The sequence below is a fragment of the Salmo salar genome, chromosome ssa02 (genome assembly GCF_905237065.1).
Source record: "Salmo salar chromosome ssa02, Ssal_v3.1, whole genome shotgun sequence".
In the NCBI taxonomy this organism is placed as follows: domain Eukaryota; kingdom Metazoa; phylum Chordata; class Actinopteri; order Salmoniformes; family Salmonidae; genus Salmo; species Salmo salar.
This window is the reverse complement of record NC_059443.1, coordinates 85,261,298-85,288,985: the sequence shown is the minus strand read 5'-3', so window position 1 is coordinate 85,288,985 and position 27,688 is coordinate 85,261,298. Positions and strand designations below refer to the sequence as shown.

The 27,688-nt window shown below is 42.4% G+C and overlaps 1 protein-coding gene across 2 annotated transcripts; it reads right to left on the bottom strand.

The window, feature by feature from the left end:
• Nucleotides 1–541: 541 nt before the first annotated feature.
• On the bottom strand, nt 542–22,767 carry LOC106595616 (zinc finger protein 2 homolog). Of its 2 annotated transcripts, XM_045711533.1 has the most exons (3): nt 22,126–22,767; nt 1,721–2,568; nt 542–1,552 (listed from the first exon to the last, which is right to left on the bottom strand). In XM_045711533.1, the coding sequence occupies exons 1-3, from the start codon at nt 22,508–22,510 to the stop codon at nt 1,244–1,246; spliced, it is 1,542 nt and encodes a 513-aa protein (XP_045567489.1). In that variant the 5' UTR covers nt 22,511–22,767; the 3' UTR covers nt 542–1,243. The 2 variants fall into 2 exon arrangements, with proteins under 2 accessions (XP_045567489.1, XP_045567488.1); XM_045711532.1 differs by having other exon boundaries at nt 542–2,568; nt 22,126–22,762.
• Nucleotides 22,768–27,688: the final 4,921 nt, after the last annotated feature.

The window sequence follows — 27,688 nt, the reverse complement described above, 5'->3', positions numbered from 1 at the left end:
AAACCAAATGTACACCCATTTGTTAATATGTATTAGCAATAATTATATTAATGAATTAATTATGAGAAAAATGTATCTTTTGTCAGGCTGAATGTTTGAAATATGAGGTGATTTGAGTCATGCTTCTTCAGTAGTGGAATAAAGACAATTAGCATTTGAATGTTGTCAAGAAATACTGGAGTGATGTAGGATTGTTTATCAAATTGATTATATACCAACTTATTATACTGTGTCCATGTGTATAGGCTGCAAGTACGTTGAAATGAAGTTGTTTTCAAGTCATTGAAACAACGACCTGAAAATATATTTTTAAAACAGAACGTATATTGAACGTCAGGCATAGTCTATTTTCAACGACATGATGCTAGGTGGGATATCCCTAATGTCAAAACACAGTTTTAACGTGTGTAAATCAATAACCAATATGCAAAAACAGTTTGGGATTAATTGAAAACCTAAACATAAAATGTGCTATATACACAAACATCTGCCACAATAGTCATATTACTTATATTTTTTAAATAAACGAGCACCTTATAAACTGCACAAGCACCAGAAACACTGTTGTTTTGACGACTGGCACTAAATCGATTACGGGGGGAAATCAGGTTGTACGTGCTGTTGAAACTAACACAACTAAATAAAACACATGTAAATGGGAGATATATTTTACCTCACTGGTTAGAGGACAACCTGCAGAAGACAGTCAGTTATATTTTGAAGTGATGCATTTAAATTTAGGGGTCCCCAGAACGAAGAGAAACGAAACACTTATTTGTCATCACTCATATTGATATCACGGTGAAATCAATTGCATGAGAGGAGAAAGATGAGGTTGCACATCCTGTTAAAACTAACAGCTCAAAAACCACATGGAATCTGGGATAATCTGGGATAACGTCGATAATGTGTACATCACTGGTTGAAGAACAATTTGTAGAAAACAGCTAGCTACATTTTGAAGTGTTGCATTTTGATTCCAACGTGGTAAGCGTAACAGATCTCTTTTTTTGGGTCACTTTTGAATAAATCTCATAAATTGTATTCTTTCAATTCTGAGCCTGTATTTTTCCAATGAGGGTAATATCCATATCATGCTGAAATCAATAGAACAGGGGGCAAATGTTTAAGGTTCTACATTGTGACATCATTAAAATACTGCTACTACAATGTTAAAACATTCTACATTGTGACATCATTAAAATACTCCTTCTACAATGTTAAAACATTCTACATTGTGACATTATTTCATTGATATTATGAAACAACTCCATGTATGTATTTTCTGATGTTTAATCAGAGATCTTTTACCAGAGTATGTCTTCCCACATTGATTACAGCTATAATATTTCTCTCCTGTGTGTGTTTTCTGGTGAATAGTCAGCTGGCTAGACATAACAAATCTCTTCCCACATTGATTACAGCTATAAGGTTTCTCTCCTGTGTGTGTTCCCTGGTGTGATTGTAATGTAGATGATTTTGAAAAGGTCTTCCCACAGTCAGAGCAGCTATAAGGTTTCTCTCCAGTGTGAATTCTCTGGTGTGATTGTAATGTATATAATTTTGTAAAGGTCTTCCCACAGTCAGAGCAGCAATAAGGTTTCTCTCCAGTGTGAATTCTCTGGTGTGATTGTAATGTATATAACTTTGAAAAGGTCTTCCCACAGTCAGAGCAGCAGTGAGGTTTCTCTCCAGTGTGTATTCTCATATGTGCTATCAGGTTGCATAGCTGAGCAAAACTCTTCCCACATTGATTGCAGCTATAAGATTTCTCTCCTGTGTGTTTTTTCTGGTGTGATTTAACATTTCCTGAGGTAGCAAAACTCTTTCCACAGTCAGAGCAGTGGTAAGACTTCTCTCCGGTGTGTGTTCTCTGGTGTATGGTCAGATGGCTTGATGAAACAAAACTCTTCCCACACTGATCACAGCTATAAGATTTCTCTCTTGTGTGTGTTCTCTGGTGTATAATTAGCTGACTAGATGTAGTAAAACTCTTCCCACATTGATCACAGATATGAGATTTCTCTCCTGTGTGTGTTCTCTGGTGTATAGTCAGACGGCTAGATGAAACAAAACTCTTCCCACATTGATTACAGCTATAACATTTCTCTCCTATGTGTGTTCTTTGGTGTACAGTCAGCTGACTAGATGTAGTAAAACTTTTCCCACATTGATCACAGCTATAAGGTTTCTCTCCAGTGTGTGTTCTCTGGTGTGTTTTCAGGCTGCTTGGAACATTAAAACTCTTCCCACATTGACCACAGCTATAAGGTTTGTCTCCCGTGTGAATTCTCTGGTGTGTTTTCAGGCTGCTTGAAACAGTAAAACTCTTCCCACATTGATCACAGCTATAAGGTTTCTCTCCTGTATGGATTCTCTGATGTCTTTTGAGGTCTGTTGAAGAGGTGAATCTCTTCCCACAGTCAGAGCAGCAGTGAGGTTTCTTCCCTGTGCATTTCCGCTGCTGTTTCTTGAGGAGTTCTGAAGTGGAGAGACTTTCCTCTGCCTCGTCCGCTTCATGATGTTGTTGAAGCTCCCCAGAGGATCCACGATAGTCATGTCTCTCTCCTGTGTGAACAGCAAAGTCAGACAGAAGGTTAAAGGCCCCAATAGCAGAAATCCACTGTTTATTTTAGCTAAAAGGTGATGCCCATGATGTTGTGTACAAACTTATTTGACAATTGTCTTAATAACACCAGTCAAGTGAGCAACAATGCCATATTTAGTCATTTTTTTCACCTTCGTAGTAAAGGGGATGATTGTAGACTAGAAATACGTTTTTAAAGTTGCTGAAATCCTAAGCAGTGTGCCAGATGACTTTTGGTCACCAATATAGGCCCCTTTCTGTGTTTAATAAAATTGCCGTACGAGCGCGATGTGCACACAATTTGGTTGCAGAAACTCCTCCCTGCTAAAGGAGAAAATCGTCCCTGCTAATGCAGAAACCGCTAGTTATGGATGTAGTACATCTGCGTGGAGCAAAAATGGTGGGCGAAGATTTGTGGTTTTTCACAATGTATTCTGAATATTACCACACATAATCAGAGCAAGATCAGGAGTGCTACTCAAGGAAAATCACATTAAGCTCTATGTCGTTATTCACGAATTCCCCACCATGGGGGAAAACTCAGGGAAGTTCTCATAGAATGACAACAAAAATAGCCTCCATTTCACTCTATTTTTGGATTGAATGTTCTGCTTAATATAAATGTTTGTGTCATCCTCACAATTCAACTGCTTTATACTTAAAAAACACTTCAACTTCAACCAGTAAAATGCTCTTTGGCTAGCTTTGCTACCAGCTTAGCATTAGCATTCAAGCTAACAACTGCTGTGTCCAAAATAGGTATTTTGCAACTATCACAACCAAATATTATCTTAGCGACTGTTCAAGCAACAATAAAAACAACAATTGTAAGCCTATGAGAAGCCCAAAATTATTTTTGTTTAGAAGTAATAACCTGGTAAATCTAGGCTGTTGAATGGTCCCAGATGGTGAACACACAGTCCAGTTCTAAGTGAATGATGTCAGGCCCAACTGCCTGTAAACACACAGTCCAGTTCTAAGTGAATGATGTCAGGCCCAACTGCCTGTAAACACACAGTCCAGTTCTAAGTGAATGATGTCAGGCCCAACTGCCTGTAAACACACAGTCCAGTTCTAAGTTAATGATGTCAGGCCCAACTGCCTGTAAACACACAGTCCAGGTCAAAGTGAATGATGTCAGGCCCAACTGCCTGTAAACACACAGTCCAGTTCAAAGTGAATGATGTCAGGCCCAACTGCCTGTAAACACACAGTCCAGTTCAAAGTGAATGATGTCAGGCCCAACTGCCTGTAAACACACAGTCCAGTTCAAAGTGAATGATGTCAGGCCCAACTGCCTGTAAACACACAGTCCAGTTCAAAGTGAATGATGTCAGGCCCAACTGCCTGTAAACACACAGTCCAGTTCTAAGTGAATGATGGCAGGCCCAACTGCCTGTAAACACACAGTCCAGTTCTAAGTAAATGATGGCAGGCCTATGTGCAAATGGCTTGTTTGTTTTAAGGTCTACTGTGGCTCTGATTGGCTATTGCGCATCGGAATGTGTAGACGAGAGAGATGTTTTATCAGGTTGTATTTACTGCAGAGTCTATTAATTCTCCAAACACACAGCAGCTTTCCCACTCTATTGCTATAGAATGTCCACAAATGCCTTGGAATGTTAGGGCTACACACCAATAGGTAAGTGTGAAAAAAAATAACATGTAGGACCCATAACTTCACCTAACAACAACATAGACCTACTGTAGGACCCATAACTTCACCTAACAACAACAACATAGACCTACTGCAGGACCCATAACTTCACCTAACAATAACATAGACCTACTGTAAGACCCATAACTCCGCCTAACAACAACATAGACCTACTGTAGGACCCATAACTTCACCTAACAACAACATAGACCTACTGTAGGACCCATAACTCCACCTAACAATAACATAGACCTACTGTAGGACCCATAACTTCACCTAACAACAACATAGACCTACTGTAGGACCCATAACTTCACCTAACAACAACATAGACCTACTGTAGGACCCATAACTTCACCTAACAATAACATAGACCTACTGTAGGACCCATAACTCCACCTAACAATAACATAGACCTACTGTAGGACCCATAACTTCACCTAACAACAACATAGACCTACTGTAGGACCCATAACTTCACCTAACAACAACATAGACCTACTGCAGGACCCATAACTTCACCTAACAATAACATAGACCTACTGTAGGACCCATAACGCCACCCACTTTGCCAAAGCACAGCCCCCACACCACTAGAGGGATGTCTCCAACCACCAACTTACCATCCTAAGACAAGGCCGAGTATAGCCCACAACGATCTCCGCCATGGCACAACCCAAGGGGGGGCGCCAACCCAGACAGGAAGACCACGTCAGTGACTCAACCCACTCAAGTGACGCACCCCTCCCATGGACGGCATGGAAGAACACCAGTAAGCCAGTGACTCAGCCCCTGTAAAAGGGTTAGAGGCAGAGAATCCCAGTGGAAAGAGGGGAACCGGCAAGGCAGAGACAGCAAGGGCGGTTCGTTGCTCCAGCCTTTCCGTTCACCTTCACACTCCTGGGCCAGACTATACTTAATCATAGGACCTACTGAAGAGATGAGTCTTCAGTAAAGACTTAAAGGTTGAGACTGAGTCTGCGTCTCTCACATTGGTAGGCAGACCATTCCATAAAAATGGAGCTCTATAGGAGAAAGCCCTACCTCCAGCCGTTTGCTTAGAAATTCTAGGGACAATTAGGAGGCCTGCGTCTTGTGACCGTAGCGTACGTGTAGGTATGTACGGCAGGACCAAATCAGAAAGATAGGTAGGAGCAAGCCCATGTAATGCTTTGTAGGTTAGCAGTAAAACCTTGAAATCAGCCCTTGCCTTAACAGGAAGCCAGTGTAGGGAGGCTAGCACTGGAGTAATATGATCAAATTTTTTGGTTCTAGTCAGGATTCTAGCAGCCGTATTTAGCACTAACTGAAGTTTATTTAGTGCTTTATCCGGGTAGCCGGAAAGTAGAGCATTGCAGTAGTCCAGCCTAGAAGTAACAAAAGCATGGATAAATTTTTCTGCGTCATTTTTGGACAGAAAGTTTCAGATTTTTGCAATGTTACGTAGATGGAAAAAAGCTGTCCTTGAAACAGTCTTGATATGTTCTTCAAAAGAGAGATCAGGGTCCAGAGTAACGCCGAGGTCCTTCACAGTTTTATTTGAGACGACTGTACAACCATCCAGATTAATTGTCAGATTCAACAGAAGATCTCTTTGTTTCTTGGGACCTAGAACAAGCATCTCTGTTTTGTCCGAGTTTAAAAGTAGAAATTTTGCAGCCATCCACTTCTTTATGTCTGAAACACAGGCTTCAAAGCTTGTGGCTGTAGTTTCACCTGGATACTAAAGCCTGTGGGGTTAATCAGCTACATACTCCTCTCATGACTGTGTTAGTGTTTGGAGCGAGCAGTCGCACCACGCTTCACTCCACAGGTAATATTACACTTCACTACATTACAACGGCTTGATTTGTTTGATCTGAGCAATTCTTCTTAGCTAGCTACATAGCCGTCTTTGTATCAAAGATAATTGTGTAGTTTAGAGTAATTGAGTAATTATCGAGGCTAGCTATCTTCGTCCTCCTAACGTAGTCAACACTGCTAGCTGCTAGCTAGCTAGTCATCACTGCTAGCTAGCCAACTTCTAGCCAACTTCTACCGACTAGCAGCACTGCAGAAACTATTACATTACAACGTAACGACTTGATTAGTGTGGTGTTAGTGTTAGTTAGCCAGCTACATAGTTGTCTTTGCTGTCTCTGTATCTAAGATAATTGTGTAGTTTGAGTTTGAGTAATTATCGAGGTGAGCTAGCCAGCCGCGACGCGGCGCCAGACTTAGTCAACACACGTAGTCATCATTAACCCACTGCCAGCTAGCCAACCGTTACCGACTAGCAGCGCTGTAGATACTAATACTTTACAACGGAACGATTTGACTAGTGCAGTGTTACCTAGCTAGCTACTTAGTTGTCTTTGTCATAGCTTGATAATTGTTAGCTAGCCAGCCATCGAGGTTAGCTAGCCAGCTATTTCCGTCCCCCGCCACGCCATTTTTCCTAACCCAGCCAACTATTACCGACGAGCAGCATTGTAGAAACTAAATACATTACAAGGAACGTCTTGATTAGTGTTATGTTAGCTAGCTAGCTACAAAGTTGCTTTGTATCATGACAAGGTGTAGTACTGAAACTATCGAGGTTACCTAGCCAGCTACACGTTCAAAGTCAACAACGCAGCCACTGCTAGCTAGCCTACTCCACCAGCCAGCAGTACTGTATCATTTTAGTCAATAAGATTTTTGCAACGTAAGCTTAACTTCCTGAACATTCGAGACGTGTAGTCCACTTGTCATTCCAATCTCCTTTGCATTAGCGTAGCCTCTTCTGTAGCTTGTCTACTATGTGTCTGTCTATCCCTGTTCTCTCTCCTCTGCACAGGCCATACAAACGCTCCACACCGCGTGGCCGCTGCCACTCTAACCTGGTGGTCCCAGCGCGCACGACCCACGTGGAGTTCCAGGTCTCCGGCAGCCTCTGGAACTGCCGGTCTGCGGCCAACAAGGCTGAGTTCATCTCAGCCTATGCTACCCTCCAGTCCCTAGACTTCCTGGCGCTGACGGAAACATGGATTACCACAGATAACACTGCTACTCCTACTGCTCTCTCCTCGTCTGACTACGTGTTCTCGCATACCCCTAGAGCGTCGAGCCAGCGGGGTGGTGGCACTGGAATCCTCATCTCTCCCAAGTGGACATTCTCTCTTTCTCCCCTGACCCATCTGTCTATCTCCTCATTTGAATTCCATGCTGTCACAGTTACCAGCCCTTTCAAGCTTAACATCCTTATCATTTATCGCCCTCCAGGTTCCCTTGGAGAGTTCATCAATGAGCTTGACGCCTTGATAAGTTCCTTTCCTGAGGATGGCTCACCTCTCACAGTTCTGGGTGACTTTAACCTCCCCACGTCTACCTTCGACTCATTCCTCTCTGCCTCCTTCTTTCCACTCCTCTCCTCTTTCGACCTCACCCTCTCACCTTCCCCCCCTACTCACAAGGCAGGCAATACGCTTGACCTCATCTTTACTAGATGCTGTTCTTCCACTAATCTCATTGCAACTCCCCTCCAAGTCTCCGACCACTACCTTGTATCCTTTTCCCTCTCGCTCTCATCCAACACTTCTCACTCTGCCCCTACTCGGATGGTATTGCGCCGTCCCAACCTTCGCTCTCTCTCTCCCGCTACTCTCTCCTCTTCCATCCTATCATCTCTTCCCTCTGCTCAAACCTTCTCCAACCTATCTCCTGATTCTGCCTCCTCAACCCTCCTCTCCTCCCTCTCTGCATCCTTTGATTTCCTCTGTCCCCTATCCTCCAGGCCGGCTCGGTCCTCCCCTCCTGCTCCGTGGCTCGACGACTCACTGCGAGCTCACAGAACAGGGCTCCGGGCAGCCGAGCGGAAATGGAGGAAAACTCGCCTCCCCTGCGGACCTGGCATCCTTTCACTCCCTCCTCTCTACATTTTCCTCTTCTGTCTCTGCTGCTAAAGCCACTTTCTACCACTCTAAACTCCAAGCATCTGCCTCTAACCCTAGGAAGCTCTTTGCTACCTTCTCCTCCCTCCTGAATCCTCCTCCCCCCCTCATCCCTCTCTGCGGATGACTTCGTCAACCATTTTGAAAAGAAGGTTGACGACATCCGATCCTCGTTTGCTAAGTCAAACGACACTGCTGGTCCTGCTCACACTGCCCTACCCTGTGCTTTGACCTCTTTCTCCCCTCTCTCTCCAGATGAAATATCGCGTCTTGTGACGGCCGGCCGCCCAACAACCTGCCCACTTGACCCTATCCCCTCCTCTCTTCTCCAGACCATTTCCGGAGACCTTCTCCCCTACCTCACCTCGCTCATCAACTCATCCTTGACCGCTGGCTACGTCCCTTCCGTCTTCAAGAGAGCGAGAGTTGCACCCCTTCTGAAAAAACCTACACTCGATCCCTCCGATGTCAACAACTACAGACCAGTATCCCTTCTTTCCTTTCTCTCCAAAACTCTTGAACGTGCCGTCCTTGGCCAGCTCTCTTGCTATCTCTCTCAGAATGACCTTCTTGATCCTAATCAGTCAGGTTTCAAGACTGGGCATTCAACTGAGACTGCTCTTCTCTGTGTCATGGAGGCTCTCCGCACTGCTAAAGCTAACTCTCTCTCCTCTGCTCTCATCCTTCTTGACCTATCTGCTGCCTTTGATACCGTGAACCATCAGATCCTCCTCTCCACCCTCTCCGAGCTGGGCATCTCCGGCGCGGCCCATGCTTGGATTGCGTCCTACCTGACAGGTCGCTCCTACCAGGTGGCGTGGCGAGAATCTGTCTCCGCACCACGTGCTCTCACCACTGGTGTCCCCCAGGGCTCTGTTCTTGGCCCACTCCTATTCTCGCTGTACACCAAGTCACTTGGCTCTGTCATATCCTCACATGGTCTCTCATATCATTGCTATGCAGATGACACACAATTAATCTTCTCCTTTCCCCCTTCTGACAACCAGGTGGCGAATCGCATCTCTGCATGTCTGGCAGACATATCAGTGTGGATGACGGATCACCACCTCAAGCTGAACCTCGGCAAGACGGAGCTGCTCTTCCTCCCGGGGAAGGACTGCCCGTTCCATGATCTCGCCATCACGGTTGACAACTCCCTTGTGTCCTCCTCCCAGAGTGCTAAGAGCCTTGGCGTGACCCTGGACAACACCCTGTCGTTCTCCACCAACATCAAGGCGGTGACCCGATCCTGTAGGTTCATGCTCTACAACATTCGCAGAGTACGACCCTGCCTCACACAGGAAGCGGCGCAGGTCCTAATCCAGGCACTTGTCATCTCCCGTCTGGATTATTGCAACTCGCTGTTGGCTGGGCTCCCTGCCTGTGCCATTAAACCCCTACAACTCATCCAGAACGCCGCAGCCCGTCTGGTGTTCAACCTTCCCAAGTTCTCTCACGTCACCCCGCTCCTCCGCTCTCTCCACTGGCTTCCAGTCGAAGCTCGCATCCGCTACAAGACCATGGTGCTTGCCTACGGAGCTGTGAGGGGAACGGCACCTCCGTACCTTCAGGCTCTGATCAGGCCCTACACCCAAACAAGGGCACTCCGTTCATCCACCTCTGGCCTGCTCGCCTCCCTACCTCTGAGGAAGCACAGTTCCCGCTCAGCCCAGTCAAAACTGTTCGCTGCTCTGGCACCCCAATGGTGGAACAAGCTCCCTCACGACGCCAGGACAGCGGAGTCAATCACCACCTTCCGGAGACACCTGAAACCCCACCTCTTTAAGGAATACCTGGGATAGGATAAAGTAATCCTTCTAACCCCCCCTTAAAAGATTTAGATGCACTATTGTAAAGTGGTTGTTCCACTGGATATTATAAGGTGAATGCACCAATTTGTAAGTCGCTCTGGATAAGAGCGTCTGCTAAATGACTTAAATGTAAATGTAAATGTTCTAGCGAGGGCAATTTTGGGGCTTCACCATGTTTCATTGAAATGTACAGCTGTGTGTCGTCCACATAGCAGTGAAATTTAACATTATGTTTTCGAATGACATCCCCAAGAGGTAAAATATATAGTGAAAACAATAGTGGTCCTAAAACGGAACCTTGAGGAACACTGAAATTTACAATTGATTTGTCAGAGGACAAACCATTCACAGAGACAAACTGATATCTTTCCGACAGATAAGATCTAAACCAGGCCAGAACTTGTCCATGTAGACCAATTTGGGTTTCCAATCTCTCCAAAAGAATGTGGTGATCGATGGTATCAAAAGCGGCACTAAGATCTAGGTGCACGAGGACAGATGCAGAGCCTCGGTCTGACGTCATTAAAAGGTCATTTACCACCTTCACAAGTGCAGTCTCAGTGCTATGATGGGGTCTAAAACCAGACTGAAGCGTTTCGTATACATTGTTTGTCTTCAGGAAGGCAGTGAGTTGCTGTGCAACAGCTTTTTCTAAAATTTTTGAGAGGAATGGAAGATTCGATATAGGCCGATAGTTTTTTATAATTTCTGGATCAAGATTCGGCTTTTTCAAGAGAGGCTTTATTACTGCCACTTTTAGTGAGCTTGGTACACATCCGGTGGATAGAGAGCCGTTTATTATGTTCAACATAGGAGGGCCAAGCACAGGAAGCAGCTCTTTCAGTAGTTTAGTTGGAATAGGGTCCAGTATGCAGCTTGAGGGTTTGGAGGCCATGATTATTTTCATCATTGTGTCAAGAGATATAGTACTAAAACACTTTAGTATCTCCCTTGATCCTAGGTCCTGGCAGAGTTGTGTAGACTCAGGACAATGGAGCTTTGGAGGAATACCCAGATTTAAAGAGGAGTCTGTAATTTGCTTTCTAATGATCATGATCTTTTCCTCAAAGAAGTTCATAAATGTATTACTGCTGAAGTGAAAGCCATCCTCCATTTGCGAAGGCTGCTTTTTAGTTAGCTTTGCGACAGTATCAAAAAGAAATTTCGGATTGTTCTTATTTTCCTCAATTAAGTTGGAAAAATAGGATGATCGAGCAGCAGTGAGGACTCTTCGATACTGCACGGTACTGTCTTTCCAAGCTAGTCGGAAGACTTCCAGTTTGGTGTGGCGCCATTTCCGTTCCAATTTTCTGGAAGCTTGCTTCAGAGCTCGTGTATTTTCTGTATACCAGGGAGCTAGTTTCTTATGACAGATGTTTTTAGTTTTTAGGGGTGCAACTGCATCTAGGGTATTGCGCAAGGTTAAATTGAGTTCCTCGGTTAGGTGGTTAACTGATTTTTGTCCTCTGACGTCCTTGGGTAGGCAGAGGCAGTCTGGAAGGGCATCAAGGAATCTTTGGGTTGTCTGAGAATTTATAGCATGACTTTTAATGCTCCTTGGTTGGGGTCTGAGCAGATTATTTGTTGCAATTGCAAACGTAATAAAATGGTGGTCCGATAGTCCAGGATTATGAGGAAAAACATTAAGATCCACAACATTTATTCCATGGGACAAAACTAGGTCCAGAGTATGACTGTGGCAGTGAGTAGGTCCAGAGACATGTTGGACAAAACCCACTGAGTCGATGATGGCTCCGAAAGCCTTTTGGAGTGGGTCTGTGGACTTTTCCATGTGAATGTTAAAGTCACCAAAAATTAGAATATTATCTGCTATGACTACAAGATCCGATAGGAATTCAGGGAACTCAGTGAGGAACACTGCATATGGCCCAGGAGGCCTGTAAACAGTAGCTATAAAAAGTGAGTGAGTAGGCTGCATAGATTTCATGACTAGAAGCTCAAAAGACGAAAACGTCATTGTTTTTTTTTTGTAAATTGAAATTTGCTATCGTAAATGTTAGCAACACCTCCGCCTTTGCCGGATGCACGGGGGTATGGTCACTAGTGTAACCAGGGGGTGAGGCCTCATTTAACACAGTAAATTCATCAGGCTTAAGCCATGTTTCAGTCAGGCCAATCACATCAAGATTATTATCAGTGATTAGTCCATTGACTATAACTGCCTTGGAAGTGAGGGATCTAACATTAAGTAACCCAATTTTGAGATGTGAGGTATCACAATCTCTTTCAATAATGGCAGGAATGGAGGAGGTCTTTATACTAGTGAGATTGCTAAAGCGAACACCGCCATTTTTAATTTTGCCCAACCTAGATCGAGGCACAGACACGGTCTCAATGGGGAAAGCTAAGCTGACTACGCTGACTGTGCTAGTGGCAGACTCCACTAAGCTGGCAGGCTGGCTAACAGCCTGCTGCCTGGCCTGCACCCTATTTCATTGTGGAGCTAGAGGAGTTAGAGCCCTGTCTATGTTCGTAGATAAGATGAGAGCACCCCTCCAGCTAGGATGGAGTCCGTCACTCCTCAACAGGCCAGGCTTGGTCCTGTTTGTGGGTGAGTCCCAGAAAGAGGGCCAATTATCTACAAATTCTATCTTTTGGGAGGGGCAGAAAACAGTTTTCAACCAGCGATTGAGTTGTGAGACTGCTGTAGAGCTCATCACTCCCCCTAACTGGGAGGGGGCCAGAGACAATTAATCGATGCCGACACATCTTTCTAGCTGATTTACACGCTGAAGCTATGTTGCGCTTGGTGACCTCTGACTGTTTCATCCTAACATCGTTGGTGCCAACGTGGATAACAATATCTCTATACTCTCGCCAGTTTTAGCTTTAACCAGCACCGTCTTTAGATTAGCCTTAACGTCGGTAGCCCTGCCCCCTGGTAAACAGTGTATGATCGCTGGGTGATTAGTTTTAAGTCTAATACTGCGGGTAATGGAGTCGCCAATGACTAGGGTTTTCAATTTGTCAGAGCTAATGGTGGGAGCCGTCGGCGTCTCAGACCCCACAACGGGAGGAGTAGAGACCAGAGAAGTCTCGGCCTCCGACTCCGACTCGGTTAATGGGGAGAACCGGTTGAAAGTTTCTGTCGGCTGAATAAGCGACACCAGTTGAGCATTCCTACAGCGTTTCCCTCCAGAAGCCATGAGAAAGTTGTCCGGCTGCGGGGACCGTGCGAGGGGGTTTATACTAACGTTACTATCTATACTTACTGGTGGCACAGACGCTGTTTCATCCTTCCCTACACTGAAATTACCCTTGCCTAACGATTGCGTCTGAAGCTGGGCTTGCAGCACAGCTATCCTTGCCGTAAGGCGATCGTTCTCCTGTATATTATAAGTACAACGACTGCAATTAGAAGGCATCATGTTAATGTTACTTAGCTTCGGCTGTTTGAAGTCCTGACGAACCATGTCCAGATAAAACCTCCGGGGTGAAAAAGTTGAATGAAAAAAGTTGAGTGAGGGAAAAAGTAAAAATATACGGTAATGAAAAAGTAAAAAACCGTCAGGTAGCAAAGTAAGATCGGCAACAAAACGCACAGCTGCGTAAACAAGTCTGCAAGTTGAATAACATCTACTATATGTAGGCTACTGAGCTTGTCTGATGCTTTAAGCACCATGATTACAAATTTAGACACACAAATGACTCGAAGAAAATAACCTCTTCAGAAATTCTGCCGTTATGCTCCTGAAGTTTCCAGTAATAGACTCCACCAGCAGTCAGCAGCCTTTTCCATTTGGAGTGCCAATTTATCTGACCATTTCTACTGATCTGGTGCCAGTTAGGATTTTCATATTCACATTTTACTGGAACAGTTTCATTTAATTTATAATAGTAATAATAATTATAATAGTCTTTGTATCTCAACATCATTTTCTGTGGTTAATCTACATTCTACATAAATGAAAATTATACAAATCTAAAAGTAACTTTTATTGCCAACTATGTAAAAATAGCCTCCATAAAGCCAACAAATAAAAACATTGCAGCCTGCAGATATATTATATATATATATATATATATATATATATATATATATATATATATATATATAAAATTGGCTACACATGGCCTGTCTGCAAGGAACTGGAAACATTGTATCAACTATGTATTAACTTGGTTTGTCCCGCTAGCAAACCTTGTATAAAATATTCTGGGCCATCAGAGTTTCCTGCCCCAGTGAGTTCTGGACAGACAGACACAGCTATAGACCAAGGGATAATTAGTTATCAGGTAGGCCTATTTTATGACGTTTCCATTGGATTAGAGGATTGTTTATTTTTTTAAATCATGCTGAGTGGTTATCTAAAGGGAGAGAGCTGGAAATATATTTCCAATCTGCTACATTAAGGAACTATTGTCTTTCTCAATGGATGTAAAAACAGACTTTGTTTACTTGCTGTTTGAGGTGAAGAAAAAAATAATTTTAGATTGACAGGAGCACTACAAACAAAAGACAATTAATAAATTGACAAAACTAATAAATGGAATGAAATAAACCAACATGTTTCTCACCAGTGTAGCATAGGTTATAAGCTCTGTAAACAACGTGTCCACACAACAATAAGACTGTAATAATAATATATGGAATGCATTAACAGAAGTTACCGTAACCAAACAAACATTGTAGATGATACATGATGGGAATTAATGGTAAATGTAGAACTGGTGATATATATATATATATATATATATATATTGGGGAATTGATAGACACTAACAATCAAAGGGCAAACAATTCACACCATAAAGTTAGGAAACAATGAATGTGCACTGTTAGATTCTGAGTGTCACGTCCTGACCAGTATAAGGGTTATTTGTTATTGTAGTTTGGTCAGGACGTGGCAGAGGATATTTTGTTTATGTGGTTCGGGGTGGTGATTTATTTAGTAGGGTGTTTGTTTAGTTAGTTCCGGGTTTTTGGGGTTATGTTCTATGTTTGTATTTCTATGTGGTCTCTAGTCTTTTGTATTTCTATGTCTAGTTTATTGGCGTTGGACTCTCAATTGGAGGCAGGTGTTTTCTAGTTGCCTCTGATTGAGAGTCCTATATATGGGTATGTGTTTGGTTTAGTGTTTGTGGGAGATTGTTCTTGGATTGCTGTGTTGCCTTCAAGACTGTTATTTTGTCGTTCATCGTTTTGTTATTTTTGTATACGTGTTTGTTTGGTTTTTTTCCTTCTTTTCCCATCAATAAAGAAGATGAGTATACATGTCCCTGCTGCGTTTTGGCCCTCTCCTTACAACAACCGTGACACTGAGTTAAACTTGGAACATTGTTATACTCAGCAGTATAGTACCTGAGGACTGATAGAGACTGGTTTTTACCTCATAAGTTAATGGTTATCTGTAGGAGCCAGATGGCTGTGGTAGAGGTCGACCGATTATGATTTTTCAACGCTGATATCGATACCGATTATTGGAGGACCAAAAAGGCCCGGTGCTGATTAATCGGCCGATTTCTTAAAAAAAAATAAAAAATAAACATGTATTTGTAATAATGACAATTACAACAGTACTGAATGAACACTTATTTTAACTTAATATAATACATCAATAAAATCAATTTAGCCTCAAATAAATAATGAAACATGTTCAATTTAGTTTAAATAATGCAAAAACAAAGTGTTGGAGAAGAAAGTAAAAGTGCAATATGTGCCATGTAAGAAAGCTAACGTTTAAGTTCCTTGCTCAGAACATGAGAACATTTGAAAGCTGGTGGTTCCTTTTAACATGAGTCTTCAATATTCCCAGGTAAGAAGTTTTAGGTTGTAGTTATTATAGGAATTATAGGACTATTTCTCTCTATACGATTTGTATTTCATATACTTTTGACTATTGGATGTTCTTATAGGCACTTTAGTATTGCCAGTGTAACAGTATAGATTCCGTCCCTCTCCTTGCCCCTACCTGGGCTCAAACCAGGAACACATCGACAACAGCCACCCTTGAAGCAGCATTACCCATGCAGAGCAAGTGGAACAACTACTCCAAGTCTCAGAGCGAGTGACGTTTGAAACGCTATTAGCCCGCACCCCGCTAACTAGCTAGCCATTTCACATCGGTTACACCAGCCTAATCTTGGGAGTTGATAGGCTTGAAGTCATAAACAGCGCAATGCTTGAAGCATTGCGAAGAGCTGCTGGCAAAAAAAATGCTTACGAGCCTGCCGGTGCCTACCACCGCTCAGTCAGACTGCTCTATCAAATCATAGACTTAATTATAATATAATAAACACACAGAAATACGAGCCTTAGGTCATTAATATGGTAGAATCTGGAAACTATCATCTCGAAAACGAAACGTTTTTTCTTTCAGTGAAATACGGAACCGTTCCGTATTTTATCTAACGGGTGGCATCCCTAAGTCTAAATATTCCTGTTACATTGCACAACCTTCAATGTTATGTCATAATTACGTAACATTCTGGCAAATTAGTTCGCAACGAGCCAGGCTGCCCAAACAGTTGCATATACCCTGACTCTGCGTGCAATGAACGCAAGAGAAGTGACACAATTTCACCTGGTTAATATTGCCTGCTAACCTGGATTTCTTTTAGCTAAATATGCAGGTTTAAAAATATATACTTCTGTGTATTGATTTTAAGAAAGGCATTGATGTTTATGGTTAGGTACAGTCGTGCAACGATTGTGCTTTTTTCGCAAATGCGCTTTTGTTAAATCATCCCCCGTTTGGCGAAGTTGGCTGTCTTTGTTAGGAAGAAATAGTCTTCACACAGTTCGCAACGAGCCAGGCGGCCCAAACTGCTGCATATACCCTGACTCTGTTTGCAAGAGGTGACACATTTTCCCTAGTTAAAATAAATTCATGTTAGCAGGCAATATTAACTAAATATGCAGGTTTAAAAATATATACTTGTGTATTGATTTTAAGAAAGGCATTGATGTTTATGGTTAGGTACACGTTGGAGCAATGACAGTCCTTTTTCGCGAATGCGCACCGCATCGATTATATGCAACGCAGGACAGGCTAGATAAACTAGTAATATCATCAACCATGTGTAGTTAACTAGTGATTATGATTGATTGATTGTTTTTTATAAGTTTAATGCTAGCTAGCAACTTACCTTGGCTTCTTACTGCATTCGCGTAACAGGCAGGCTCCTTGTGGAGTGCAATGTAAAGCAGGTGGTTAGAGCGTTGGACTAGTTAACCGTAAGGTTGCAAGATTCAATCCCGAGCTGACAAGGTCAAAATCTGTCGTTCTGCCCCTGAACAAGGCAGTTAACCCACTGTTCCCCGGTAGGCCGTCATTGAAAATAAGAATGTGTTCTTAACTGACTTGCCTAGTTAAATAAAGGTGTAAATCAATAAAAAGAAATCAGCAAATCGGTGTCCAAAAATACCGATTACCGATTGTTATGAAAACTTGAAATCGGCCCTAATTAATTGGCCATTCCGATTATTCGGTCGACCTCTAGGCTGTGGAATGTGCTGAGGGGGAGACTTGGATCAAGGGTGCTGAGGTCAGATCCCCTTAAGGGAGAAACAATGGTTTATTATCCTATCACTTCTTCTTCCTGTCAGACCATAAAAGATGTTTGGATTGGAGAGAACGAGGAGTGTCTAAATTGGAGTATATATATTTGGTGGAAACATGATGTCTGAATTACAGCTGTATTGACACTCTGGGAAGAATTTAACTTAGTTAAGCTTTTTCCTAGTGTCTGTTGAGTCATTTACTCTGAGAAAATTAGAACCTAACAGCACGAATTGGTGGGAGAGAGCGTTCTTCTGGAACCTTCTGGAGAGAGACATGCCTTGAGCATCTTATAGCAGCAGGTGGACACTACAACATCTCTGAGCCTTCTTCTCATGAAAACATCTGAACAGTAGAAAGGGAGTAACAATCAAAGGGAAAACAATGAAGTTAGGAAACAGTGAATGTGCACCAATTGGTGGAAGAGAGATGCCTTGAGTATCTTTTTTTTTTTTTCAAGCCTTATTTAACTAGGCAAGTCAGTTAAGAACAAATTCTTGTTTACAATGACGGCCTACCCCGGCCAAACCCAGACATGCCTTGAGCATCTTATACCGGGGTGGACACTACAACAACTCTGAGCCTCACATGAAATAACCGTCTTTCATCTAGTCTGTGTAGTGGTGAGCACACTGGCCATCTGGCACAGACGGGGTGTCACATACTACAAGATTATTCACTTGGTCGTGAGGATTCTCCATGCCACCACGTTCTCTCTAAAACAATGACGTGATGATGTGATTAGATTGTTAACGTAGCTAGAACAAGCTGTGGCTCAAAGCAGCCGCATAAAACTTTTTCAGTCAGACATTCACCCTTACACTACAGAGTTGAAATATCTACCAAACATTTTGAATAACATTGCTTGTGAACATCAAAGCTGTAACGATTTCCCACTGGCTTTGGTTAAAGGCAAATACAAACACATACTAGTAGTCATCTCTCCTGCTGGAGTCTACACAACATCATCATCTCCATGGCTTCTTCTCTGGTGAGCTCTCATTGGCTATTTCTGATCACCGTTCTCAAAACATGTCATTGCACACCTCACACTGCAAGAGCATTGCAGATTATGTGCAGATAAAATCAAACATGTTTGAAAATATTGGGACATCTGGGACTGCTCAAAGATGTGATCAGTAGCCCTCAGATTGTGTCTCTGACCAGCTCACATTAAACGAGTGTCGGTGACGGCCACACACCCCGAGTAGGCAACGACATGGGGACTTCGTCCCGATCACAAAAACTTGTCAGACAGCTAAATCGGGGCCAAAATCATGTAGTGTACACACCCCTTCTTGTACTGTGCCACCCCCACAGCCTCCGCAATGGATTAGTCCACTGAAACAGCGCAAGACAGGTGTCTTGTGCCATAAAAAACAAATATAATTTGCTCGACTAAAAAGATGTTGGTCGACCAACAGCCTATCGACCAGTCGACTAAATGGGGTCAGGCATTATAGACATTGATTCTTGAAGAATATAACTTATAAATGCCTCAAATGTTTCAACCTGTATGCTCTATGCCCATCAGAAACCAAAACATAAGCTTGTATAACGCCACTGTTCATAAACAAGCACTGTATAGCCTCAATCTGGTTAAACTATCGTAATGACATCATGGATGGCCAGTCCTTGTTTCATAGTGTAGTGAATTCAGGGGGTAGCCCTGAGCAGAACTCAAACCTGGGTCCAGTGACAATCAAGCTTATGACAGTACTGTGCAGCCGTCTTCATAGACCTGGCCAAGGCTTTCGACTCTGTCAATCACTGTATTCTTATCGACAGACTCAGTAGCCTTGGTTTCTCTAATGACTGCCTCGACCTGGGTCACCAACTACTTTGCACACAGAGTTCAGTGTGTCAAATCGGAGGGCCTGTTGTCCGGAGCTCTGGCAGTCTCTATGGGGGTACCACAGGGTTCAATTCTCGGGCCGACTCTTTCTCTGTATATATCAATGATGTCGCTCTTGCTGCGGGTGATTCCCTGATCCACCTCTACGCAGACGACACCATTCTGTATACTTCTGGCCCTTCCTTGGACACTGTGCTAACTAATCTCCAAATGAGCTTCAATGCCATACAACACTCCTTCTGTGGCCTCCAACTGCTCTTAAACGCTAGTAAAGCCAAATGCATGTTTTTCAACCGGTCGCTGCCCGCACCCGCCCGACTAGCATCTCCACCCTGGACGGTTCTGACCTAGAATATGTGGACAACTCTAACTACAAATACCTAGGTGTCTGGGTAGACTGTAAACTCTCCTTCCAGATTCATATTAAACATCTCCAATCCAAAATCAAATCTAGAATCGGCATTCTATTTCACTCCTTCACTCACGACGCCAAACTTACCCTAGTAAAACTGACTATCCTACCGATCTTCGACTTCGGCGAAGTCATCTACAAAATAGCTTCCAATACTCTACTCAGCAAACTGGATGCAGTCTATCACAGTGCCATCCGTTTTGTTACCAAATCACTTTATACCACCCACCACTGCGACCTGTATGCTGTAGTCAGCTGGCACTTGCTACATATGTCGCCAGACCCACTGGCTCCAGGTCATCTATAAGTCTATGCTAGGTAAAGCTCCGCCTTATCTCAGCTCACTGGTCACGATAACACCCACCCGTAGCACACATTCCAGCAGGTATATCTCACTGATCATCCCCAAAGCCAACACCTCATTTTGCTGCCTTTCCTTCCAGTTGCTGCCAATGACTGGAACCAATTGCAAAAATCGCTGAAGCTGGAGACTTATATTTCCCTCACCAACTTTAAACATCAGCTATCGCTGCAGCTGTACATAGTCCATCTGTAAATAGCCCACCCAATCTACCTACCTCATCCCCATACTGTTTTTATTAACTTTTCTGCTCCTTTGCACACCAGTATCTCTACTTGCACATCATCATCTGCTCATTTACCACTCCAGTGTTAATCTGCTAAATTGTAATTCTTCGCTACTATGGCCTATTTATTGCCTACCTCCTCACGCCTTTTGCACACACTGTATATAGACTTTATTTTTTTCTACTGTGTCATTGACTTGTTTATTGTGTTATTGGCTTGTTTATTCCATGTTATTCCATGTGTAACTCTCTGTTGTTGTCTGTCACACTGCTTTGCTTTATCTTGGCCAGGTCACAGTTGTAAATGAGAACTTGTTCTGGTTAAATAAAGGTAAAATAAAAAACATTTAAAAAAACTTATGCCAAGATGTCTTAACTTCTTGACAAGGTTGCTACAATAGCTTTCTCTATGAATTTGAGAGTGGTTACATTTCTCCAGCCCCCATCCCCCAGCTGTTTACCAAACCAAGTCTCAGGGCTGCCATTTTGTTGCTGTATAAATCCTAGTTTGCCCTTTTAAAAAAGCCACATCAACCAACCAATCTGCAGTTGAAACAATAACAAAGCAGTAATTCCACCACTGTTTTGGTAATAAGATGATGATGGGTCTGGAGAAATGTAACTAGTCTCAAATTCATAGACAGACCTACGGATGCAAGGACTGACCACCCATGATATCACCATTATAGTTTTAACCATGTTGAGGCTATACAGTGTTGATTTACATTGTTTCTAAACATTGGAGTAAAAAAAAGCTTATTTGGGGTTCTGATGGGGTACAACAGTTTAACTAAGCTCATGAGGCATGTGTTATATTCTTCAAGAATCAATGGCTATACAGTGCATTTGGAAAGTATTCAGACCCCTTCACTTTTTCCACATTTTGTTACAGCCTTATTCTAAAAATGATTAAATTAAATGTTTTCCTCATTAATCTACACACAATACACTATAATGATAATATGAAAACCTTTTTTTTTGCACATTTATTAAAATAAAAAACATGAATAAGTATTCAGACTATGAGACTCTAAATTGAGATCAGGTGTATCCTGTTTCGTGACTCTCAGACCATGAAAAACAAGATTCTCTGGTCTGTTGAAACCTAGATTGAACTCTTTGGCCTGAATGCCAAGCATCACGTCTGGAGGAAACCTGGCACCATCCCTACGGCGGCAGGGACTGGAGGACTAGTCAGGATTGAGGGAAAGATGAACAGAGCAAAGTACAGAGAGATCCTTGATGAAAACCTGCTCCAGGCCACTCAGGACCTCAGACTGGGGGGAAGGTTCACCTTCCAACAGGACAACGACTCTAAGCACACAGCCAAGACAACGCAGGAGTGGCTCCGGGACAAGACTCTGAATACTTTTTTCTATGCAGAGAACAATGGGAGACAGTCCCCAAAGTGTGCCAAGCTTGTAGTGTCATACCCAAGAAGTCTCAAGGCTGTAATCGCTGCAATAGGTGCTTCAACAAAGTACTGAGAAAAGGGTCTGAATACTTATTAAATGTGATTTCAGTTGTTTTTTACAAAATTGCAAAACTGTCAAAAAATCTGTTTTTGTTTTGTAATTGTGTGTAGATTGATGATGGAAAAAAATATATATTTAAACCGTTTTAGAATAAGGCTGTAACATAACAAAATGAGGGGAAAGTCAATGGGTCTGAATAATTGAAAAGTCCAAATAGGGATGAGGCAATGGCGGATTTCCCCTTTAACACCACACATCAGTTCAACAACTGCAGAGTTTGTGCCTCTGTTTTTAAGACAGTACTTACTAGTGTTAATCAGGGAACGGTTTCCCAAAACCATCTTACGGCTAAGTTCATCGTTAGAACCATTGGATGCCTTAATATGGCTTTGGGAAACCGGACCCAGATATCCAATTTCCTCCTCCTTTTTCAATGTGACAGTCATCCCCCCCTCCTCCTCCTCCACGCCTGCATCTTCCTCTGTCTCTTCCTCCTCTTCTTTAACTGTAACTTCCTCCTCCTCTTTCACTCTGAACGCGTCTTCCTCTTCTTTCACTGAAACGTCTTTCTCTTCTTCTTTCACTGTAACAGCTTCACCCTCTACTTGTTTTTGTATAGTGACATCCTCCTCTTCCTCCTCTTCTTTGACGACAGCTTCTTTAGCAGGAGGAGAGTAGCTTCGTGAACTCATGGTCGGGGATGTTAGCTAGGCTAGTGATAACGTAATCAGCCCGCTAGCTGACTAATAACATCGTAAATATGAAATTAAATCGGATAACTAACTAGACGACAGGAGTGGGTTTAAAACGCAGTGGCTAATATACACTAAAGCGTCTCAAGCGCTTTATTGGTTCGGCTATTTTGTCTAGCAAGCTACCAAGGTGTCTGATTAACTGTTGTTGCTATTGAAAGAAGAGTTCCGTCCACTACATTATACGTCACACTAACAGCATTACCTTAAATTCCCAGACCGCCATCTGCTGATTGGAGTGGGTAACGCAGTTGAGTAAAATGTAGATTTAATTTTCAGACAAAAGGTTAACGGTTGGAAGCATGAGTTTTTACCCGCCAATGTAACAACACAGTGTGGTTAAAGACTTAGTAACGTAGAAGCAGTCACAATATGTACAAAAAATGAACATGCTTAACGTTAATTTTGTCACACCAGACTCGATCAGGTCATGCAGTTTGAAATATCAAAACGAACTCTGAACCAACTATATTAATTGTGGGACTGGTCGAAAAACATGAAACATTCAAGGCAATTTAGATAGCTTGCTGTTGCTAGCTCATTTGTCCTGGGATATAAACATGGAGTTGTTATTTTACCTGAAATTCACAATGTCCTCTACTCAGACAATTAATCCACAGATAAAACGGTAAACCGAGTTTGTTTCTAGTAATCTCTCCTACTTCAGGCTTCTTCTTCTGAGTCAAATACTAAATGTTCAGTGAATGTGAGTATATTTGGGTGGTTTACGTAATTAACTTTCCTACTAACCTTCTAAAAGTTGACGTGCCAAAATCTTACCAAAACATTCATTATTCTACTAACTATGCTCACCAATGTAGCTGACCGATGTAGAGAGAGACAAGTGCCTTAGCAGAATGTTTTTTGTGATGGGGTAATACAGTTGAAACATTTGAGGCATTTATAAGTTACAGTTGAAGTCGGAAGTTTACATGCACTTAGGTTGGAGTCATTAAAACTCGTTTTTCAACCACTCCACAAATGTCTTCTTAACAAACTACAGTTTTGACAAGTCAGTTAGGACATCTACTTTGTGCTTGACACAAGTAATTTTTCCATAAATTCTTTACAGACAGATTATTTCACTTGTAATTCACTGTATCACAATTCCAATGGGTCAGAAGTTTACATACACTAAGTTGACTGTGCCTTTAATCAGCTTGGAAAATTCCTGAAAATGGGAGAAAAAAAAATTCTGATCGGTTAATTTACATCATTTTAGTCAATTGGAAGTGTACCTGTGGATGTATTTCAAGGCCTACCTTCAAACTCAGTGGGAAAATGGGAAAATCAAAAGAAATCAGCCAACACCTCAGAAAGAAAAATTGTAGACCTCCACAAGTCTGGTTCATCCTTGGGAACAATTTCCAAATGCCTGAAGGTACCACGTTCATCTGTACAAACAATAGTATGCAAGTATAAACACCATGGGACCACGCAGCCGTCATACCGCTCAGGTAGGAGACACGTTTTGTTCTGTCTCCTAGAGATGAACGTACTTTTGTGCGAAAAGTGCAAATCAATCCCAGAACAACAGCAAAGGACCTTGTGAAGATGCTGGAGGAAACAGGTACAAAAGTATCTATATCCACAGTAAAACGAGTCTTATATCGACATAGCCTGAAACGCCGCTCAGCAAGGAAGAAGCCACTGCTCCAAAACCGCCATAAAAAAAGACAGACTACGGTTTGCAACTGCACATGGGCATACAGACTGTACTTTTTGGTCTGATGAAACAAAAATAGAACTGTTTGGCCATAATGACCATCGTTATGTTTGGAGGAAAAAGGGGGAGGCTTGCAAGCCGAAGAACACCATCCCAACCGTGAAGCACGGGGGTGGCAGCATCATGTTGTGGGGGTGCTTTGCTGCAGGAGGGACTAGTGCACTTCACAAAATAGATGTCATCACGAGGAAGGAAAATTATGTGGATATATTGAAGCAACATCTCAAGACATCAGTCAGGAAGTTAAAGCTCGGTCGCAAATGGGTCTTCCAAATAGACAATGACCCCAAGCATACTTCCAAAGTTGTGGCAAAATGGCTTAAGACAACAAAGTCAAGGTATTGGAGTGGCAATCACAAAGCCATGACCTCAATCCTTTATACATTTTGTGGGCAGATCTGAAAAAGCGTGTGCGAGCATGGAGGGCTACAAACCTGACTCAGTTACACTAGCTCTGTCAGAAGGAATGGGCCAAAATTCACCCAACTTATTGTGAGAAGCTTGTGGAAGGCTACCCGAAACGTTTGACCCAAGTTAAACAATTTAAAGGCAATGCTACCAAATACTAATTGAGTGTATGTAAACTTCCGACTTCAACTGTATATTCTTCAAGAATAAATGGCTATTAGGGCTGACCCCAATTAGTCGACTAGTCAATTGTTTGGTCGATAGGCTGTTGGTCGACACAATATTTTTTTTTGTCAAACAGTCGCAAATATACAGTATTCAGACCCCTTGACTTTTTCCACATTTTGGTACGTTACAGCCATATTGTAAAATTGATTCAATTGTTTTTTCCCCCCTCATGTATCTACACACAATACATCACAATGCCAAAGGAAAAACTGTTTTTTAGAAATATTTGCAAATGTATATTTATATAAAAAAAGGAAATATCATATTAACATAAGTATTCAGACCCTTTACTCAGTACTTTGTTGAAGCACCTTTGGCAGCGATTACAGCCTCGAGTCTTCTTGGGTATGAGACTACAAGCTTGGCACACCTGTATTTGGAGAGTTTCTCCCATTCTTCTCTGCAGATCTTCTCAAGCTCTGTCAGGTTGGATGGGGAGCGTCGTTGCACAGTTATTTTCAGGTCTTTCCAGAGATGTTCCATCGGGTTCACGTCCGGGCTCTGGCTGGGCCACTCAAGGACATGTGTTGTCTTGGCTGTGTGCTGTGTGGGTCATCAAGGATCTCTCTGTACTTTGCTCCGTTCATCTTCCCCTCGATCCTGACTAGTCTCCCAGTCCCTGCCGCTGAAAAACATCCCCATAGCATAATGCTGCCACCACCATGCTTCACTGTAGGGATGGTGCCAGGTTTCCTCCAGACGTGACGCTTGGCATTCAGGCCAAAAAGTTCAATCAAAGTTTCATCAGACCAAAGAATATTGTTTCTCATGGTCTGAGAGTCTTTAGGTGCCTTTGGCAAACTCCAAGCGGGCTGCCATGTGCCTTTTACTGAGGAGTGGCTTCCGTCTAGCTTCTCTACTATAAAGGCCTGATTGGTGGAGTGCAGCATAGATGGTTGTCCTTCTGGAAGGTTCTCCCATCTCCACAGAGGAACTCTGGAGTTCTGTCAGAGTGACCATCGGGTTCTTAGTCACCTCCCTGATCAAGGTCCTTCTCCCCCAATTGCTCAGTTTGGTCGGGTGGCCAGCTCTAGGAAGTGTCTTGGTGGTTCCAAATTCTTCTATTTAAGAATGATGGAGGCCACTGTGTTCTTCAAATTAATCGGTATTGGCTTTTTTTGGTCCTCCAATAATTGGTATCGGCGTTGAAAAATCATAATCGGTCGACCTCTATTACAATCTTCTTACGTTTTTAAGAATGATTGAGGGCACTGTGTTCTTGAGGACCATCAATGCTGCAGACAGTTTTTGGTACCCTTCCCCAGATCTGTGCCTCAACACAATCCTGTCTCAAAGCTCTACGGACAATTCCTTCCACCTCATGGCTTGGTTTTTGCTCTGAGATGCACTGTCAACTGTGGCACCTTATATAGACAGCTGTGTGCCTTTCCAAATCATGTCCAATCAATTGACTTTACCACAGGTGGACTCCAATTAAGTTGTAGAAACATCTCAAGGATGATCAATGGAAACAAGATGCACCTGAGCTCAATTTTGAGTCTCTTAGCAAAGGTCTGAATTCTTATGTAAAGAAGGTTTTTCTGTTTTTTTATTTTTAATACATTTACAAACATTTCTAAGAACATGTTTTCACTTTGTCATTATGGGGTATTGTGATGTCATTATGGGGTATTGTGATGCCATTATAGGGTATTGTGATGTTATTATGGGGTATTGTGATGTCATTATGGGGTATTGTGAAGTCATTATGGGGTATTGTGATGTCATTATGGGGTATTGTGATGTTATTATGGGGTATTGTGTGTAGATTGATGAGGAAAAGTTTTTATTTAATCAATTTTAGAATAAGGCTGTAACGTAACAAAATGTGGAAAAAGTCAAGGGGTCTGAATACTTTCCGAATGCACTGTAGGTCTATCCATTGGTGGGAGATGGACATTTAAGCTGATCAACACTCTCTTTAAATAACTAACTTGTTGACTGATTGATCCATTCTACCTTCCATCCTGAAATGAATGTTATAATATCTGTACATTATAGGAACACCTGTAATTACAAAAGTACAATGATTAATGTTTTGCGTTAGCTTTGAGATTAAGAATCAGTGGTAGACACCTTGTAAGTGCATGAAGAGGTCAACTGTACCAAAATCATATGACTGTTTGTTGAAACTATACCTTCAGTTCCTGTTGATACTATGTTCCTGTCTTACCTCTGCTTAACACATGATAGCAATAAGAGGAAGAAGGATTGGGAGACCAACTGCCAATAACTCAAAAAGCTTAACTCTGCCTAGCAGAAACATCTTTGTATTAGCAACTATTATTTATGAGCTTATATGGTATTACAGTTAAGGGACATCACCTTGGGCGGGATGAACCTCAGTAGTGAATTAAAAAACGGAAAACACTATCTTGTGAACTGAGTGTGTTTCCTTCCATATTGCTGTAAGTGTAAACTCCGGGTTACAATCCTTATTAAACAAACTAAACTCTGATCAAAGAAGTTTCCTGTCTGAACATAGGGTAGAATTCGCTAACAATCCCTCTTCAGCCTTCCTCTTAAAGGGAAAGTAATCTAAAAAACAAACAACTGAAAGTAATCAGATTACATTACTGAGTTTGGGGAATCCAAAAGTTACTTTACTGATGATACTTTTAGACAGGTAACTAGTAACTAACGGATTACATTTAGAAAGTAACCTACTCAACCCTGGACACAGTATATAGGTCTCTCCATGGGTGGGAGATGGACATTTAAGATTATCAACACTCTCTTTATATTACTGCCTTGTT